Raw genomic sequence first — 19,735 nt, forward strand, 5'->3', positions numbered from 1 at the left:
AATGCCAGCTCCAGCAATGTCCTGTTAACAGATACGCTGAACTTCAATTTCTTTTCTCTGACAAATGAGCATAATTTCTGCTTCCCAGGGTTGTCATGAGAAAATGCTGAATAAATGATAGCTATTATTAGTAACCTTGTGTTTTTTATGCAGGTGGCACAAATTTATCAGAGCATTGAGTTTTCTCGTTTGACTTCTCTGGTTCCTTTTGTTGATGCTTTCCAACTGGAACGTGCCATAGTAGATGCAGCCCGGCACTGCGACTTGCAGGTATGTGCTGTAGGGGACACTGCCGTGGAAGGCCTTGGAGGACTAACAACACCTGTCCTTGTGTCTCAGCTTTTGGTACAGTGGCACCATTTTAAAGCTTCCTGAGTGAATCTAGTTTTTTGGTTTTTTTTTAATTGGGGAAGGGGAACAGGACTTTATTGGGGACCAGTGTGTACTTCCAGGACTTTTTCCAAGTCAAGTTGTTGTCCTTTCAGTCTTAGTTTTGGAGGGCACAGCTCAGCTCCAGGTCCAGTTGCCGTTGTTAGTTGCAGGGGGTGCAGCCCACCATCACTTGTGGGAGTGAACCGGCAACCTTGTGGTTGAGAGGACGCGCTCCAACCCATTGAGCCATTGGGAGCTCAGCTCAAGGTGCCGTGTTCAATCTTAGTTGCAGGGGGCGGAGCCAACCATCCTTTGTGGGAGTCCAGAAGTCGAACCAGCAACCTTGGGTTGAGAGCCTACTGGCCCATGTGGGAATCGAACCGGCAGCCTTCGGCGTTAGGAGCACAGAGCTCCAACCACCTGAGCCACTGGGCCGGCCTGCCGAATCTTCTGGTTTTTATATTTAATATTCTTTCCATTTTTTTCTCAAATCAGTTGAAATTTTTTTATCAAGTTACTCATTTGTAGGAAGACTTCATATATGCATACAGATTTAACTGTTGGTGACAATTAATTTAATTTTTAAAGGTTCGTATTGACCACACTTCTCGGACCCTTAGTTTTGGATCTGATTTGAATTACGCTACTCGAGAAGATGCTCCACTTGGTCCATATTTGCAAAGCATGCCTTCAGAACAGATAAGAAACCAGCTGACAGCCATGTCTTCAGTACTTGCAAAAGCTCTTGAAGTTATTAAGCCAGCTCATATACTGGTATGCATCTTTGGGAGAAATAAACTACAGAATGTTTAAGGGGCCCTTATGCCATGTCTTTCACTAAAAAGGTTTGAGAAGTCTGAGAGAAGGGATTTAGTATATATTTCCTGTTCAATTGTATTTGGTAGTTTTGGTATTTTATCATGTCTTTATTAGATATACAGATTATGGAGCTGCCTTCCATGGGGTAAAATAATATACTACACAGACAATATGAGTACTGGGCATACAACAGACTACACATATAATGACCCCCCAAATTGGGGGTACTGTGATTGGGCTTTTCTCTACTGCTTCAGTTGTTTCTTTCCTTGTCTGTGTAATATTAGTATTCCTCTTTAGGTTGAATACTTTTAAGTAGATTTGGTACAGAGGATAGTTGACCTAGTGAATAAGGGTTTTTCAGCTATGTCATTGCTGTTAAAGACTATAGGAATAGCAGATATAATATAGCCATAGCACTTGGTACTGAGAACTAGAGCTTGAAGCATGTCTTCTGTTATTAATTGCAGACACATATAAGAGTAATGCATCAAGATTATTTAGTAATTTTTTTTGATGTATTTGTTTTTGAAGCAAGAGAAAGAAGAACAGCATCAGTTGGCTGTTACTGCTTACCTTAAAAATTCACGAAAAGAGCATCAGCGTATCCTGGCTCGCCGGCAGACAATTGAGGAAAGAAAAGAGCGGCTTGAGAGTCTGAATATTCAGCGTGAGAAAGAAGAATTGGAACAGAGGGAAGCTGAACTCCAGAAAGTACGGAAGGCTGAAGAAGAGAGGCTGCGACAGGAGGCAAAGGAGAGAGAGAAGGAGCGTATCTTACAGGAACATGAACAAATCAAAAAGAAAACTGTTCGTGAGCGTTTGGAACAGATCAAGAAAACAGAACTGGGTGCCAAAGCATTCAAAGATATCGATATTGAAGTATGTAGCACATTACTCATTAAACTTAGTTTTATCCAGATTTCTTAGAAGCACAGTCATTTATCATTTATTGGTTTATTTTGGGTTATTTGGTTATTTTAGAACACAAGATTCATTAACTAAAATCTGTGAAGTAAGCATTTGTTTCTGATGGCTCTGTGCAGTTTTTAACCACTGATGAAATGGGGTTTGGGTATATGCATATTGGAAGAGGGAGAAATAGATGTTAACTTTTTTCCTTATATTCAAGTGGAAATAGGGCTATCATAAAACATTTTTACATTGCATAAATTTACCGATTGTAAACATTTACCCATTTTATAAAATAATTTAGGATTTGATTCTGGAAGCAGTGCTCTCTTGCATTTCTTTTACTTTTATATTCTTATTAATGATTGTGCATTTGTATCACTTTTAAGGACCTTGAAGAATTGGATCCAGATTTCATCATGGCTAAACAGGTTGAACAATTGGAGAAAGAAAAGAAGGAACTGCAGGAACGCCTGAAGAATCAAGAAAAGAAGGTAAATGAAAGGTCTGGTAAACTTTTGACATGCCAAATTAAAAGAGATTTTATTTACAACTATATTTGTTTTCATGTTTTTCAGATTGATTATTTTGAAAGAGCTAAACGTTTGGAAGAAATCCCTTTGATAAAGAGTGCTTATGAAGAACAGAGAATTAAAGACATGGATCTATGGGAGCAACAAGAGGAAGAAAGAGTAAGTTTTTAATTCAGTTGTAATAGTTTTAGACCGTAAGATATAATGAAATCTTCTGCCAGTAATGGGACCAGGTTTTAAAATTGATTTATTTTGCATTCTTTAAAGCACCAGAAATGGTGCTTTAATGGCTACATAGTAACAGATTAGTTGACAGATACAAATTTTTACAATAGAGATTTAAAAATGAAATTTGTAAAATACAAGAAAAGTTCAGTTTTTATAAACAGCTTTATGGAGATATAATTCACATGCCATGTAATTCATTTATTTAAGGTATATAATGGATTGTTTTGAATATATTTACAGAATTATGCAACCATAAGAGGCTTGGTGCCCATTAGCAGTTACTCTCTGTTTCTTTTCAACCACCTGACTATAGGCACCCACTGACCTTTTTTGTGTGTTTCAAGTATTTCATATAGATACAATCATACAATATGTTGTCTATTGTGACTAAATAGCTCTTTCTATAGTTTTATTAGTCTGTATTATGTGTAATTAATGATACAAAAGTAAGGCTTGCAAATGTGTGTGGTGGCCAAATTTGTAATAAAAAGTGACCTCATTCTTGTTACAAAAGGTAGGAAGGAGGTAGTGTACATCAGTGGGGAGGGACTGCAGTGTGGAAAATGCAGCTTCATTCTGGGCCTAGTGCTGTTAGTTCTAGTTTTTTTAGAATCTGGAATTTTTGTGACAATTCTCATAATACATGAAATTAGGAAAATGCTGCAGGTCAAATAAAATACTTGAGATGATTTGCTTCAATCTATGCCCTGAAGCCTTTCATTTTTTCACTTGAAGCACAAAAGGAAAAACCTGCCTAAATTAATAATTCTTCCTGCCCTAACCTTCAATTGTTTTTGAGGAAGAAATGCCTTTAATAATTCAACCATAGTGCTTATTACCATGAGGTATTGTTTTACCATATACATTATAGTTTTTCCTTTTTAAAAGCTTGTGGTATGATAGGCCTAAATAAAGCATTTTTTACAGTTGGCCCAGGACTCCTTTATCCATTTCTGTCCCTGATTGCCTTCCTAGGGACCTGTTGGCATGAATGATAGTCACCCTTCCATTTGTGGCAAGGTCGAAGGGGTAAAGGAGTTGCTTGTGTTTTTCAAGAATTCTGTCAGGAATTTGGGATAAATTAGTAATCAGATAATAATGAATGCTTAGGAAGTTTGACTGTATTATGTATTTGCAGATTACTACCATGCAGCTAGAACGTGAAAAGGCTCTTGAACATAAGAATCGAATGTCACGAATGCTTGAAGACAGAGATTCATTTGTAACGCGACTCAAGGCAGCACGACAGTCTGTTTATGAGGTGAATTTGTGATTTCAGGGAAATGTTTATTCATAAATTTTTTAGTTTTGCCTTAAGGTTTCTTTAACACAGGGGCACATTCTGTCTTGAGCTAACATAATATCGTTTATCATTCAAATATTTTAATAGAAAATTTCTTGAAAATATTTTCTAGGCTAAATAAGTCAACCGTTACTATGTTTGTCTGAAGGTGAAGGTAAACTGTAAAATTTGCTGTTGATACAAGCTTTTGTTTATTGTTTGATTCAGAAAGAAAGAAACAAGTCTCCTGCCCTTAAGTTCTAATTTAATCGTTTGATTTGGTTTGTATGGTAGCAAACCCATTTAATATTGTCAACAGTTTACATTTTTAGAAATTTGACATGTGAGAAAAACTTCAGTTATTTGGCAGTTCTGGGTTTTATACTTGAAGGTTGCTTTTTACGGTTCCCAGAAGCTTGCAGTGCTTTTGTAAACTTAAAACTTACTGCTAGCTTGTAGCTCTTCAAAAATTTTTTTTTTTTTTTTGGGGGGGGGTAACCAATTACAGGAAAAACTTAAACAGTTTGAAGAGCGATTAGCAGAAGAAAGGCATAATCGCTTGGAAGAACGTAAAAGGCAACGTAAAGAAGAACGCAGAATAACCTACTACAGAGAAAAAGAAGAGGAGGAACAGAGGAGGGCAGAAGAACAAATGCTAAAAGGTAACTGTAGACAGGAGTGGAGCTGTGATAACGCAAGATTGCTATTAGGGCACTTGATAGCAACCTTATTTCGAAAATAAAGGAATGAGGAATCAGGATGATTGGCTTATTAACTGCAACTAATTCTCAGGTACTGAGAACTTAGTTGTCTGCAGTTTGTTGTATGTGATATCTGCTGATTTTCACATTTTTGGTGTTCTTTTAAAAATTAATACTGCCTTTTAAATTTCATTACTGTTCCCTGTAGCATTAACATTTTTTGAGGAATATGTGCCAGATGAAGTCTGTCAAATGATGCTTTATCTGGAATCCCAGATCCTCGGGAGTTGGGAAGGGATTCCTAGTATCCGTCATTACAAAACTGTTAACGAGTGGCATGATACTTGTTTTTGTCAAATATCTTCTGCCCTTTAGCTGATTGTAAGCTATTTTTAAAATCTTAAAAGGATTTACTTCTACATTATTCTGCATGTTTAATATCGGAAAAGTAGACCTAGCACTAGGCAAGGTGTGGGTACGAGGCCCACATTCTGACTTAATATGTCCTGTAGAGCGTGAAGAGAGAGAACGTGCTGAAAGAGCAAAACGTGAGGAGGAGCTTCGAGAATATCAGGAGCGGGTCAAGAAGTTAGAAGAAGTAGAAAGGAAAAAACGCCAACGGGAGTTGGAAATTGAAGAAAGGGAGCGTCGTAGAGAGGAAGAGCGAAGACTTGGTGAGGATCCACTTTCTAGAAAGGTGAGTGTATAGACAGTGTTTGCCCTGGGATGACGCATGCTTATCAGACAGTTCTCTTGCACGATACACATATGTCAGTGCATGTGTTGGTGACTGGGCATGGTGTTATAAACTGGTTACATTCACCAGTCTCTTAAAGTCTAGTAATGCTTTGTCTTCCCAAAGACGAAGGTCCTTAACAGGGGGGAAAAGTTAGACACAGTAGCCAAACGGAGGTTTTATAGGCTTCAGTTCAGAGAGTACTTGTCAGTAAGAATAAATCTCATGAGACGAAGTAGTTGACAAAAGGTAAAACTCAGTGTTATGGAAGAGGGACTGTCCTGTTCCTTGGAAGAAGTTGCTGTGAATTAAGAGGATGATGTGAGTTCTTGAACTCCTTGGAACTCAAAGATGGGTCTGGTGGACCAGCAGTATTCAGCATTCCCTGGGAGCTTGTCAGCAATGCAGAATTGCAGGCCCAACACCAAACCTGAATCAGAATCTGCACTTTAACAAGAGTGCCAGGCAATTCAAATGCTGCTCTAAATGTGTATTTTAAATGCACTCATGTCCAGAACTGACCTGTTTCTCCCTCTGTCTTGTGTCTCTTTAATTCCGTCTCCTGACTGGTGGCACTTGACCCACTTAATCACAGTTTGGAGTCTACCCCTCCTTCTTCTGTTTCTAAATTCCTGCATTTATTCAGATTTTTCTTTTGCCTGTATTCTACTATTCTCCATGGGCATAATCTTCCCCCAGCTTCAGACCTTCCTCTACATTATGACCCACTTGATTTTCCATAATGCATGCTTGCTCATGACATCTGCTCTTGGGTTTCAAACTTTCGTTTGGTTGGTACTCATTACTTAGGGTAAAAGGCAAAAGATGCCTTAACAGTCAGTCCTTTCATGATCACTGCTTTTTTCATTAGCTTTAGCTGTCACATTTTCTGCTTGTCACCTATCTATTATAGCCATTCTGAGCTAGTTTCATGCCTTATCATAAGTCTGTGACATCAACCTGTATGCTCTTTGTTTTCCCTGGTGTGTGCCCAGGCTTCCTCTTAAACAGAGTGAATAGTTGGAGGATTTGTTGCCTGACTTTTCTCCACTCCTTTATTAGTATCAAACATTTAACGTTTATTGGAGGAACTGCTACTAGTCTTCATTTTCTGTTTTACAATTAATGTATGTGGATAGAGTTTTAGTGTTGTAACGCTTCCTCCCCCTTTCCCTCGCCTCACCCCCCCACTCCAGTTCAGGCGGTTGCTTCTCAGTCTACGTGTGTAGGACACAGCTCTTTGGCCAATGCTGGTATTAGGAGCCTTGCGCTCCCCCCGGCTGAGGCAGTCGGTTGTCAGTCGTTGGTTGGCTGCCGGCCACTCACGCTGGCCACCGGCTGCTCATGATGGCACACGGGAACCCGTGGCTGCACACGGTAACCCGTGGCTGCACACGGCAGCTCACGGCAGCCCAGCTCCAGGAGGAGCTGTTGATCACAAGCTGTAGAGGGTGCAGCTCACTGGCCCATATGGGAATCAAACTGGCGACTTCGGTGTTAGGAGCACGGTGCTCCAACCACCTGAGCCACCGGGCCGGCCCCAGTTTTGTTGCTCTTGTTACTAATTCTTAGTTTTATTTTCTTGTCATCAGCGAATGTGGCCGTATATGATTTTTAATTTTTTTGAATTCAACACATTTTTCTGTTGTGTCCTAATACGTCAGATTTTGAGTATTCTTTTTTTCTTGGGCACAAAGTTCTTTGTGTGTGTATGAAATCAGAGCTGTTGATATTTAATTTAATTTGCTTCATCATGTTAATTTGTGGAACTTCGTCTTCTGAAGAAAGTGAGGTAATTTACCTGTGGTTGTGTGTTCCTGATTTTTTCTTTTAGTTTTGCAAATCTGCCTTGTGTTCATGGTTTTGTTCATTTTCAACCTTTTGTTTCTGTTCTGTGCCCCCTTCCCACCTTCCCTTTCAATTGGAGAGAGTCTTTAGTTTTGTCTGTTTGCACTTTACATGGTAGCAATTTTATTTGTTTTATTCCTAACATAGGTTTGGAGCTTTCTGTTTGCTTCCGTATCTCTGCCATTCCTTCTTTTTCTTAGCCACACTTAAGAACTTTGCTCAGTTCATTTTTTCTCTATTATTTTAGTGATTAGCATCAGTGTTTTCCAAAATCTGTCAAACTTTAACACACTATATTTTTGAGAACTCTTCTGTCTCTTCAGAACAAAAAAATTTGAGCATACCTGTATTTATGTTTCATTGCAATAGCCGAATATTTTTTGCCTCCAGAGCATTAAAACCCCTTATCTATTTGACTCATTTATTTAACAGTTTTGCAGCCATATTGGCAAACATGATTTAGTTTCAAATATATTAACATTGTATCACCTTTTCTCCTGTGCACATAGTTTTTTTTGTTTGTTTTAGTCTTGGTATTGTTACTCTGTTTTATTGCTTGGAAGCTTTTAGAATTTTCTCTATCTTTGGGGTAAAGGGAGTTTAAAATTTTCACCAAGACTATGTTTAGGCACCTAAATGTACGGTCTTTATTATTCCATCCTTTTTGTCACATGTGCCCTTTCAGTCAGGATTTAATTTACTTAGAGAGGATTGAATTTCCTTAACTTACGGAAGTTTTTTCTCCTTTTCTCTATTCCTACGCTGTTCACTTGGGAAAGTCTCTTAGAACAGCCCCCATCTTAAGAGAGAGCCCAGAGTCAGTAGCTATGATGGCAGATGACTTATCATCTGGCCGTTGACCTTCACACTGCTTCTTATCACTAATTGTTGGAGGGTTTTGTTGCCAAGACACTTTAAGAAATTTAAAGAAAGATCCTTTTATTCACCTACACGGGATTATAGTTATTCTCAGCTTCATTAGATTTTTATGTTAGTCCTTCCATCCCATCCCTAGACCTTGTTTTATATCCTCTTTACATTTCTGATTGTGGCCTTAGGTTGTGTTTGCAGGAGCAGTCAAGCTGTTTCTGGGGTGTTTGTGATTCAAGCTGTGTGCATTGCCCCTTAACCAAGGTGGTAACAGCTTTACATTTTCACCTTAAAGGTGTTGAGTATCCCCACTCCCTTTCCATAATTTTTAATGACGGTGTAGTATTTTGGAGAGGGAAATACTGTTTATTTAACCATTCTCTGTAAGACATTTCATTTGTTCCACCTCTGTTTAGTAGGTACTGTGATGTACATTTTGGGACACTGGGCTATTTTCACATAATCTCAAAAGAGAATTTCTAGGTCAAAGAAAATCTGGCGGCACTTTAATAATTCCAGGAGGCTGCTGCCGGATAGCTTTCAAGTCGTGATTTATCAAAAAAAAATTTAAAAAATTTTTTATTGGGGAATATTTGGGAACAGTGGGGTTTTCTAGGGCCTGTCAGCTCCAAGTGAAGTCATTGCCCTTCAGTCTAGTTGTGGAGGGCACAACTCAGCTCCAAGTCCAGTCGCCGTTTTCAGTCTATAGTTGCAGGGGGCGCAACCCACAATCCCATGTGGGAATTGAACCAACAACCTTGTTGTTAAGAGCTCGCGCTCTAACCAACTGAGCCATCGGGCTGCCCCACCAGCAGCTCAGCGGCAGCTTGTTGTCTTCAATTTAGTTGTGGAGGGTGCAGCTCACTGGCCCATGTGGGTATCAAACTGGCAACCTTGTTGTTCAGAGCTCCCGCTCTAACCAACTGACCCATCTGGCCGCCCTGTGATTTATTAATTTTTAAAGCCACCTGCAATACATGCAAATACTAGTTTCACTGTACTATCAGTCTGATTTCAGGTTTAAAAAGAAACAATTTTTAAACTTGTTCATATTTAAAGACTTAAATATGAACTTCAATAGAAGTTCAAAAATGTTTGAATTATAGTACCTGTAATTGTAGTAAACGTTGCATCTTAACTAACTTTGGTCAATGTAGGACTCTCGTTGGGGGGATAGAGATTCCGAAGGCACATGGAGAAAAGGACCTGAAGTAGAGTCTGAGTGGAGAAGAGGCCTGCCAGAGAAGTAAGTAGAGTTAAGGAAAATAGTACCAGCTAATCGTAGGCCCTGTTAATATCTTGTTAGTAGCTTTCTAATTGGTTTATTGTGTAGGGTTGGGGAAAGGAGAGCTGTGAAGAACTGTATGCATCTCTATTACTGAAATGTTTTTCATAGTTTACTTCAATACTGCTGTAATTAACTGACTTCTAAACATTTTGAGAAATAATATGCACCAGTTTCTTAATTCCCTAATTGAATAGTATTGAAGCCAGAGTAAGAATGAATAGTTCCATTACACATTTTTCTTTTCCTTTAAATTTAAGTAAATCAAACCATTCTTTAAAATTGCCAACGTACTCCTAGTAAAGTGCAGATACCTTTTAAGGCAGTTGTCTGCTTATTGCTTTATTCGTTGATGTAATATTTTGGATTTTGTGTTATTTTTTTTATTAGGAGAAAGTATTCTTTTAGGAGTAGGATTAATGGATTTACATTGAAGTGATTTTTAAAAGTGAGTGAAATCCCCAAGGATCATGTGCTGTTTTAGTAAATTTCCTCCTAAAGATGTTTGGCTTGTTGCTCTGTAGGGAGTGGAGACGTGGAGAAGGGCGGGATGAGGAGAGGCCTCTCCGAAGAGATGACGATCGCCCCAGGCGTTTGGGGGAAGATGAAGAGAAAGAGTCTCCTCTTAGACCAGATGATGATCGGATTCCGAGGCGTGGTGTGGATGATGACAGAGCTCCTAGACGAGGTCCTGATGAAGATCGGTTCTCTCGCCGCGGGGCAGATGATGACCGGCCCACCTGGCGTAGTGCAGATGATGACCGGCCTCCCAGACGAATTACTGATGAAGACAGGGGCGGCTGGCGTCATGCGGATGATGACAGACCACCTAGACGAGGGCTGGATGAGGATAGAGGAAACTGGAGGACAGCTGAGGAGGACAGAGGACCAAGACGTGGGATGGATGAGGAGCGAGGGCCGCGGCGAGGAGCTGCTGATGAAGAGCGGTCATCCTGGCGTAATGCTGATGATGACCGGGGCCCCAGACGCGGGATAGATGATGACCGGGGCCCCAGACGCGGGATAGATGATGACCGGGGCCCCAGACGCGGGATAGATGATGACCGGGGCCCCAGACGCGGGATAGATGATGACCGGGGCCCCAGACGCAGCATGGATGATGACCGAGGTCCTAGGCGCGGGATGGATGATGACCGGGGACCTTGGAGGAATGCCGATGATGATAGAATTTCCAGGCGTGGTACAGATGACGACAGGGGGCCTTGGAGAAATATGGATGATGACCGGGGCTCAAGACGGGTGGATGATGATCGGATTCCCAGCAGAAGGGGCGAAGACTCGAGACCTGGTCTTTGGAGACCATTTGTCAAGCCAGGTAAAATTCTGGGATTTAGAAAACCAGATTGAGTGCTTTATAGAATCCATTTGACGTATTTACCAATAGAAAGTAAAAATTTTGCACAAGTTAATCTCCACTGTTTCTTAGATGGTAGCAGGTTATTTCAAACAAGGAATATCTGAAAGGGCTAATTACATTTTGATTTTTTAATAAGAAAGTTATTCTTCAACTGAAAAAATGAAATATTAATGGATATATGACAGATTGGGCCATATTACTATTAGTTTCTAGATAAACTGGTCTTTTATCTTTCCTAGAATATCTCTGCAGTGACTTTTTTTATGTCAAAAGCTTGCCTTCAGTATCCCACACACCAAAACAAATTAAATGACTTCACCTTTTTTCTGCTTTAGTGATGTCATGTGCTTTGTTTTCCTTTTGCCTTGTTGACTGCTGCTTTAGGCTCCTCTTCTTGTGTGCAGACGTTAAGTCTGCATGTTCTTCAGGTTCTGTCCTGGACCAGTCTCATAATAAATAATAAAGAAAAGAACACTCTTACTAAATATTTGTCTACTCGTGCCAACCATGGGATTATGTTCATGGGAAGAGCTCATTTCCTTATTTTGTCAGTCTTTGGCCTGCTCATCTTTTCATACTTCATTATTCTTGAGGAATTATATATAAGTCTGTGACTTTCACCATCTGCCCCAGATGATTTCTTTCCTTACCTTCAGACGTGTTTCCAACAAAATATCTCTCTCTGCCTGGAAGTGTCACACTGACCCTTTAGGCTCAACCTATCAAAACTGAATTCACACACACACACACACACACCCTACATACACATACCTTACACGCACAACACACACACACACCTCCTACACACATATATACAAATACTTCCCTTCAGGGACACCACTGTCCACAGTTGTGTCAGCTGGAAATCTGGGATTTCTTCGCCCTCTCTTTCATCCTTTAGGTTAAATCTTCCATTTAGTTCAGTTCTGCCTGTTCAGTGTTCCTTAAGCCCACCCACTTCTCTATTTCCCATGCATGTACTTGGGTCTGGGCCACCATCATTCTTTCTTTGAACTCTTGTTGTCTCTGCTGGCTCAGTGTAATCTGATTTAAATGCAAATTTAAGTTTTCTTGCCTTTACCCTTAGTGGTTCTGGTGCATACTTCACTCTCATCTGGCGTAATGCTGATGATTGGGGTCCCAGATGAGGCATGGATGATGATCAGGGTCCCAGGTGTGGGTTAGGTGATGATCAGGGCCCACTTCATTCTGCTGTCTAGCTGTGTGACTGTGGGCAAGCCGCTTAACTTATGTGTGCCTCTAGTAAAAGGGGGATAACAGTGTAGTTCTCATTAATTTGCGTTAGTTGTGTTTTATAAAGTCTGAATACTGAATCATTTGCTCCTAGGGAAAATACAAAAAGGTTAGGTTCCTGTGAGCTTCTGTTCCCAACATTTTTGTCAACCAGACAGTACATAACCTTGTTTATTACATTTCCGTTTAAACACACCTTATTTAATATATATTGTTGATTCGTTATGTTGAACTCATGGCCAGCAGCATTGCAACTTGTTCCTGAGTGAAGCCTATCTAATTCATGTACTCGCTCCCATCCATCACTTTCTTGTACTTGGGAACACTAGCTAACACTTCAGCACAATGCTTGGGCCATTTATACAATGAAATCACCAACCAAAAGCACTAAAATGTAAAAATGTGGCACTAACTAGACCTCCAAAAGGACATATATTTAAAGTATGAGAGCTGCAGCAAGATGGCAGAGCGTCGTCACCTTGTTTGACCTTAGCCTAGAATGTGCTTGTCAGGTGACTCACATTTTGTTATTTTGCATGTGTCTGCGAGTGAATGTAAAAGTTCTCGAGTATTAATTTTGAAGGTACAAATAAATTTTATCATGTAGGCAGATTATCAACTATGAAACCTTAGCTCAGCTATGGGTAGGATTGAATATGTTAATATATGCAGAGTTAAGAATAGTGCTGTGGCACATAATATAAATGCTAACGGCCATAATAATTATTAGCCTTAGAGCTATAATATGTTTTCATTGAAACCTCTGTTCCCTTTGGCCTCTCTGTGCAGATATGTATAAATAAAATGTTTCTTGATTGGGACATCACATGGATAAATGTGAAGTGTTGGGCAGGGTCAAAGGATTTATCCCAGTTTCATGACTGCGTGGGTGGTAAGTGGTGGAGGGCAGGGATATGAAAAGAAAGAGTTTTTGGTTACAAAGGTTTTTGAAAATGTTACAAGATATAAATGAATTCATAATTGGGGCTCTGTCTCAGAGATATAGGTCTTACCCCTCACCCTTTATGTTTTCTGCTTAAATTAGTCGTTTACCATCAAAACAGATGTTTTTATGTCCAGAATCTCTGCATACGGGATACTCAACCCAGGCTCTGTAAGTTTCTTACATGTTCCTATATGTTTGAAAAACATACAGGTGGACATAAATAGCTGGTGATTCTGTGAAATGATGTGAACGGCTTTAGTTTTTGTTTTTTTCGTAATGAGGTTGTGGTGTCTTAAATTAGTATTTAGAATGATGATGCATTAATGTTAACATTAAGATCTCTTCATAATTGCTAATCTGTTTCTTGAGTGGAAAAAATTTTTCGCTTCTTTAAAAAAATAGGTGGATGGAGAGAGAAAGAAAAAGCCAGAGAAGAGAGTTGGGGTCCACCTCGAGAGTCAAGACCATCAGAAGAACGTGAATGGGATAGAGAAAAAGAGAGAGAGAGAGATGGTCAAGATCGTGACGAGAACGACAAGGACCCAGAGAGAGAAAGGGACAGAGAGAGAGATGGGGATCGAGAGGAGCGCTTCAGACGTCCAAGGTTAGGTGTTCTGATGGCACGCTTGTGGGTTATAGTCAGGACCCTCTCACACACTCCCCTTGTGCTCGCAGCAGGTTTTGAGAAGTGGTGCTCCTTGTTCCTCCCTCTGCCCAAATTTATTAGAATTTATTAGAATTATAAATTCTAAATTTATTCTAAATTTATTAGAATTATATTGTAGCTTTTTCTTTTTTTTTAAAGAATTTTAGAGGTCATATAATTGATCATTCCCTCTTAACAAAGTGAGAAAGTGGAGGCGTGAGCTTTGTGGCTGTCTGCAGGTTGTATAACTCGTGGTCATGTAAGTCCAAATATCTTTGCCAGTCCATTGCTTTCTCCCTGTGGTTTAGGTCATCAGTTTTGTTGCCTTTAAATTATTAAAAGCCCTTTTATTAGGTTGGTGCAAAAGTAATTGCAGTTTAAAAGGTTAAAAATAGCAGAAACCCCAGTTACTTTTGCACCAACCTAATAGGAGTTGTACTAGTTTTAGCCTGTTTCCTTAAGCCAAAGTGGCTTTGTATTGATAAATCTAGATCGTCACTGTTAAATTTTCTGCAGGAATGAAATTTTCTGCAGGAATGAAAATGTCCTATATCTGTAGAGTCTGTTATGGTAGCCAGCAGTCACATGGGGCTGTTGACCATTTGGAATATGGTTAGTGCTACTGAGGGAAAGTCTTGATTTTATTTTAGTTAACTTAAATTTAAGTAGCCACATGTGGGTAGTGGCTGCTGCGTTGGACAGCACAGCTCCAGATGTTCTCATTTGCCCCGATTGAGGTCAAGTGGTGAGTTGAAACTTCATCTCTGTTATAGTCGTAAACTCTGAGCACCAACTTCGACATGATTACCTATGTAGTATAACAACAGAACTTAGAATATGTCATTTTGAACGGCTACAGGGATGAAGGTGATTGGAGAAGAGGCCCAGCTGAGGAAGCTTCAAGCTGGAGAGATTCAAGTCGCCGTGACGATAGGGATAGAGAGGACCGTCGTCGTGACAGAGATGATCGCCGTGATCTGAGAGAAAGACGAGATGACAGAGACCGCAGAGGACCTCCTCTCAGAGCAGAGCGTGAAGAAGGTATGAGTGGTCTACACAGCTGCTGAACTATTGGAGAACCATAATTTCTGGGGGAATTTTGGATTTTATTTAATTATAAATTTGTATGAACACCAAAATTAAGGTAGGTGGTGGATATTCAGTTGAGAAGTCATGGTTCTCATAAATTTACTCAATGGTTGCTCTATGAAGTTAGCTCATCTCTAAATTCAAAGTCCCCAAAAATAAGACCTAACCAGAACATAAGCCCTAGCATAATTTTTCAGGTTGACATCCCCTGAACATAAGCCCTAATGCGTCTTTTGGAGCAAAAATTAATATAAGACCCAGTCTTATTTTTGGGGAAACACAATAGTAAACTAAATTAGAGAGTAAGCAAAAAACATATACAAGGTGTGATTAAAAAAATACGGTGAATGTTTAAATAAAAACAATTTACTACAGTAAAAGACACATTGCCATCGAGCCCCCTCAAAATACTCCCCCTCACTTTGAACACACGTATCCCATCGTTCTTGCCACTTTCTGAAGCAGTTCTGGAAGCCCTCTTTCATGAGTGTCTTTAATTGTGCTTTTGCGGCTGCCTCGATGTCCTGAATTGATGCAAAACGTTTTCCTTTCATGGTCATTTTGACTTTGGGGGGAAGAACCAGAAGTTGCACGATGCCAGATCCGGTGAATAAGGTGGATGAGGACACACCCTAATGTTTCTGACAGAAATTGTTGTACCAGAAACGATGTGTGACACAAAATACAGTGAACTCTGCTGCTGAGTGCCATCCAACGGAAAGGCAGGAATCTTCAATACGGGAAGCGGTGCATTGAACCTTAGTTATAGTGTGTGACAAGTTTCAACTTGTTCGGTGCAGCTACGGTTGAGAGAAGGTGTGTTTAAAAGTGTGCTGTAAATCATCCTCTGTGTCACACATTGCTTCTGATACACGGCAACTTCTGTCAAATGAACACGTCACAGTGCGTCCTCATTGACACTCACCGGATCTGGCACCATGCAACTTCTGGCTCTTTCCCAAAGTCAAAATGATTCGGGACATCGAGGCAGCTGCGACAGCACAACTAAAGACACTCATGAAAGAGGATTTCCAGAATTGCTTCAGAAAATGGCAAGAACGATGGATAAGTGTGTTGGAAGCCGGCCGGGGTAGGGGAGGAGTAATTTGAGGGGGATTAATTAAATGGCAATGTATCTTTAACTATAATAAATTTTATTTTTTATTTATTTTTATTTTTTTTAGGGGAACAGGACTTTATTGGGGAACAGTGTGTACTTCCAGGCCTGTTTTCCAAGTCAAGTTGTTGTCCTTTCAATCTTAGTTGTGGAGGGTGCCGTTCAGCTTCAAGTTGTTGTCCTTTCAGTCTTAGTTGTGGAGGGCGCAGCTCAGCTCCAGGTCCAGTTGCCGTCGCTAGTTGTAAGGGGCACAGCCCACCATCCCTTGCGGGAGTTGAACCGGCAACCTTGTGGTTGAGAGGACGCACTCCAACCAACTGAGCCATCCGGGAGCTCAGTGGCAGCTCAGCTCAAGGTGCCGTGTTCAATCTTAGTTGCAGGGGGCGGAGCCCACCATCCCTTCTCGAGGACTTGAACCGGCAACCTTGTGGTTGAGAGCCCACTGGCCCATGTGGGAATCGAACTGGCAGCCTTCAGAGTTAGGAGCATGGAGCTCCAACCGCCTGAGCCACCGGGCCGGCCCCTATAATAAATTTTTTTTATTTAAACATTCACTATGTTTTGATATCACACCTCATACAGGAGAAAAGTTTATTTTATGTAAATGAAGTAATGTGTTAGTTATTTAATTTAACAGTCATAGATTAGTACAAAGTGTAAAACATTCTCTGAAATTGTAACAATTAAAACTTTAGTAAAATTTTTTTTAATTAATAATTCCTTATCATCTAATAGTCTGATGGTCTCAAACTCGTCTTTTTTTTGGGGGGGGAACATTGGGGAACAGTGTATTTCTCCAGGGCCCATCACCTCCAAGTTGTCGTCCTTCAATTTAGTTGTGGAGGGCGCAGCTCAGCTCCAAGTCCAGTCGCCATTTTCAGTCTTTAGTTGCAGGGGGGGCTCAACCCACCATCCCATGCGGGAATCGAACTGGCAACCCTCTTGTTCAGAGCTCGCGCTCTAACCAACTGAGCCATCCGGCTTCCCGTAAAAACTTTTAATGTTTGAAATGATCATTTCATTTAAGTAGTTGTCTCAACAATCTTTTAATATTAGTACCACTGGATTATAAAGTTATTTCTTCTATTATAGTTGTAATTAAAAATTTTCTTATGGCTAATTAGCTGTTAAAATGTCTTCAAGAGCCAGAAATCTTTTTAATTGTAAAAATTTTCATTCAGTCAGATATTTGTCACTTTGTCTTAGTTTTTGCTTTTGTTGTTAAAGCAATTAGGACACTTGCCAAGCCAATGATTTCTTCTTGTTTGCAAATGTGAATTATATCTCGGTTTGTATCTTTCAAAGATTTTGAGAGAAATAGTATCAAAATGATTAAAATGTATTTAGCTTTTTCTTTTTATAATGTATAACAATATTTAATTATATCAGTTTCCTGTCAACACAAGTCTTTTGATGATTCTATTGGCCATTTCCATTGGTTGGCCGGGAGGCTCTTCCACTAAAGGCTCACATGGTTTCCATTGTATCATTTCTCTCGCCAAACTCAGTTCACTTTCAGCCTAAAGAATCACCTCTTCTATTTGGCCACCCTGAAATGGTCTTCTAATTTCTTAACATCTGGTTCTGCTTTAACCATATCCAGCTTCTTTTTTGTAATTTTTTGTATACTTTCTGTATGCTGCATTTTTAGGGATTTGCTCAAGAACATCAAGAATCTTTGTGTACAGTATTCATAGCCTCTCATGTGGATTCTCATACACTCAATCCCACAAGACCAGTGGTCTTCTTCAGCAAGCCTGCCATGGCAGCCCCCTTTTATTGGTTTTTAATGGCGATTCTGTATTGTTATCTTCAGGATTTCTGAGTAACTTGAGGCATTCTTTTTTCTGAAGTTGTTTAGTCTGAGCCAATAGAATATAGTACAAACTTTATTTTTCTTTTAATTAAACTTTTAGCAAGTTCTTGGAGACGTGCTGATGACAGGAAAGATGACCGGGCAGAAGAGCGGGATGCCCCTCGTCGTGTTCCTCCCCCAGCTCTTTCAAGAGATCGGGAAAGAGACCGAGACAGAGAAAGAGAAGGTGAAAAAGAGAAGGCCTCGTGGAGAGCTGAGAAAGATAGGGAATCTCTTCGTCGTACTAAAAATGAGACTGATGAAGATGGATGGACTACAGTACGACGTTAAGTCTCAAGATAATGGATTCAAACTCATGTCTTTCATAGGTTTGATTACATTCAAGGATTATTATACTTGTGCTTCAACCAGTCTAAATTGGATTCTTTAATGTTGTCTCACCATAACACAAAAAGCATGAACTTGTATTAATCCTATATAATAGATTGATCATGCACCGTATCCACAGGAGGTTGGAAAACCATGCCATTTTCTGGAATTTAAGGTGTTGCATTATTTCATCAATCACTTGTTTACAAAAAAGAAAAACTAAAAAATAAATTTAAAATGTGAACCCTTCAGGTATTGAGTAACACCTACATCTTGGTATAGAGCTGATCCTTTTTTTTTTTTTTTTTTTTTGATTTTGAAATATATTAATTTGGAATGAGGTAAGGTTCTGTTATAGAAAATGTATTTCATGACTCTTTAAAGCAGGGAGCTGACACAGTTTTCACACCATTAGCAGCTGAGACATACCTCTAGGTATTTTGAGGTATTACCTAAATTTAGAAAGTTTTTAGGTTCACTATAAGTGCAGTAAACATTACCAGCATTGGGTACAATGGGATTTTCTGTAGATTTTACTTGAGAGAAGGTGAGTATAAAGCAATTCTCAGACATTGTTGTAATGACAAGAATACTGCCCAAGTGTGAATCCAAAACAGTTAGAGCATTTAAATTTTAAAGCATTTGGTAAACTGTTGCTGAGCTTTTTTCTGTTGCCAGTAGCAACCTGCTTTTCCATTAATGGAGAACTCATGCGTTTCAAGCATTTTAAATACGACAATATTTATAAATGTGTGGTTTGGAGGAATTGTTTAAAATTCTTTTTCTTAATTTCCTTTCTCTTCAGCATAGATTCTTTCAATAAGTAATTTGTAGTAATGACTGTGTTGACTTCAATTTTGGAGGGAAGTGGCTACGTTAAAGATTAACTATTTGGTCTCATTGAAGCCAACACAGAACTTGCTGCTGTGGTATTTCTTTAATGATAAATAAAATACTTACAGAATTTGTTTTTAGTGTTGATTTGTGGTTATAGTCAAAGTTGTTTTTTATAATGGTGAATTTGCATATTGAGTTCATTTTACTTGAGTTTTACTAGTGCCATTAAATGTCTCTCTCAGTGTTTAGATCCAAGAAAGTAATCTGAACGTAACATAAAGCAAATGTGGCTAGGATGTCTCTCCTAAGACGTCCTCCTTTATTAACGAGGACCCCTTCGTTTCCTTGTAATGCTGTTGTCTGAGCCTGTATGCGGGGGGGGGGGGGGGTTTGTGTGTGTGTGTGTGTGTGTGTGTGTGTGTGTGTGTGTGTGTGTGTGTGTAGTACCATCTTGGGCTTTCCTTTGAAATGAGAAAAATCAGTTCAGAGAATGTTAGTTATGGTGGCTGTAGACAGATTATTTCCGATATTGAATAGTGGTAAAAATTCCTGTTGGTACAGCTGTAAGGCCAGAAGAGGGAGTATTGATGTTACCATGATGGAAACCACATTTTTAAACATTTAGCTTTCTTTCCAAACAAGTGAACGTCTTTAAAAGGTCTTTTGTGGGAAGAGGGCCTTTTCTTTTGTAACAAGT

General features: G+C 39.6%; 1 protein-coding gene and 1 pseudogene across 1 annotated transcript in view; one reads left to right on the forward strand and one right to left on the reverse strand.

Annotated features, from left to right (window-relative positions):
* The window catches only part of EIF3A (eukaryotic translation initiation factor 3 subunit A), a 36,868-nt gene extending 17,706 nt beyond the window's left edge, over positions 1–19,162 (forward strand). Inside the window, exons 10-22 of the mRNA XM_033130004.1 lie at positions 154–270; positions 961–1,146; positions 1,726–2,073; positions 2,493–2,597; positions 2,682–2,795; positions 4,003–4,125; positions 4,655–4,808; positions 5,360–5,544; positions 9,459–9,547; positions 10,111–10,922; positions 13,567–13,768; positions 14,670–14,851; positions 17,933–19,162. Coding sequence (XP_032985895.1) covers positions 154–270; positions 961–1,146; positions 1,726–2,073; positions 2,493–2,597; positions 2,682–2,795; positions 4,003–4,125; positions 4,655–4,808; positions 5,360–5,544; positions 9,459–9,547; positions 10,111–10,922; positions 13,567–13,768; positions 14,670–14,851; positions 17,933–18,162 — 2,847 coding nt within the window. The 3' untranslated portion in view covers positions 18,163–19,162. The remainder of the gene's footprint in view (positions 1–153; positions 271–960; positions 1,147–1,725; positions 2,074–2,492; positions 2,598–2,681; positions 2,796–4,002; positions 4,126–4,654; positions 4,809–5,359; positions 5,545–9,458; positions 9,548–10,110; positions 10,923–13,566; positions 13,769–14,669; positions 14,852–17,932) is intronic.
* Positions 17,264–17,924, reverse strand: LOC117035898 (NADH dehydrogenase [ubiquinone] 1 alpha subcomplex subunit 5-like; annotated as a pseudogene).
* Positions 19,163–19,735: the final 573 nt, after the last annotated feature.

This window comes from Rhinolophus ferrumequinum, chromosome 16, assembly GCF_004115265.2.
Source record: "Rhinolophus ferrumequinum isolate MPI-CBG mRhiFer1 chromosome 16, mRhiFer1_v1.p, whole genome shotgun sequence".
Classification (NCBI taxonomy): domain Eukaryota; kingdom Metazoa; phylum Chordata; class Mammalia; order Chiroptera; family Rhinolophidae; genus Rhinolophus; species Rhinolophus ferrumequinum.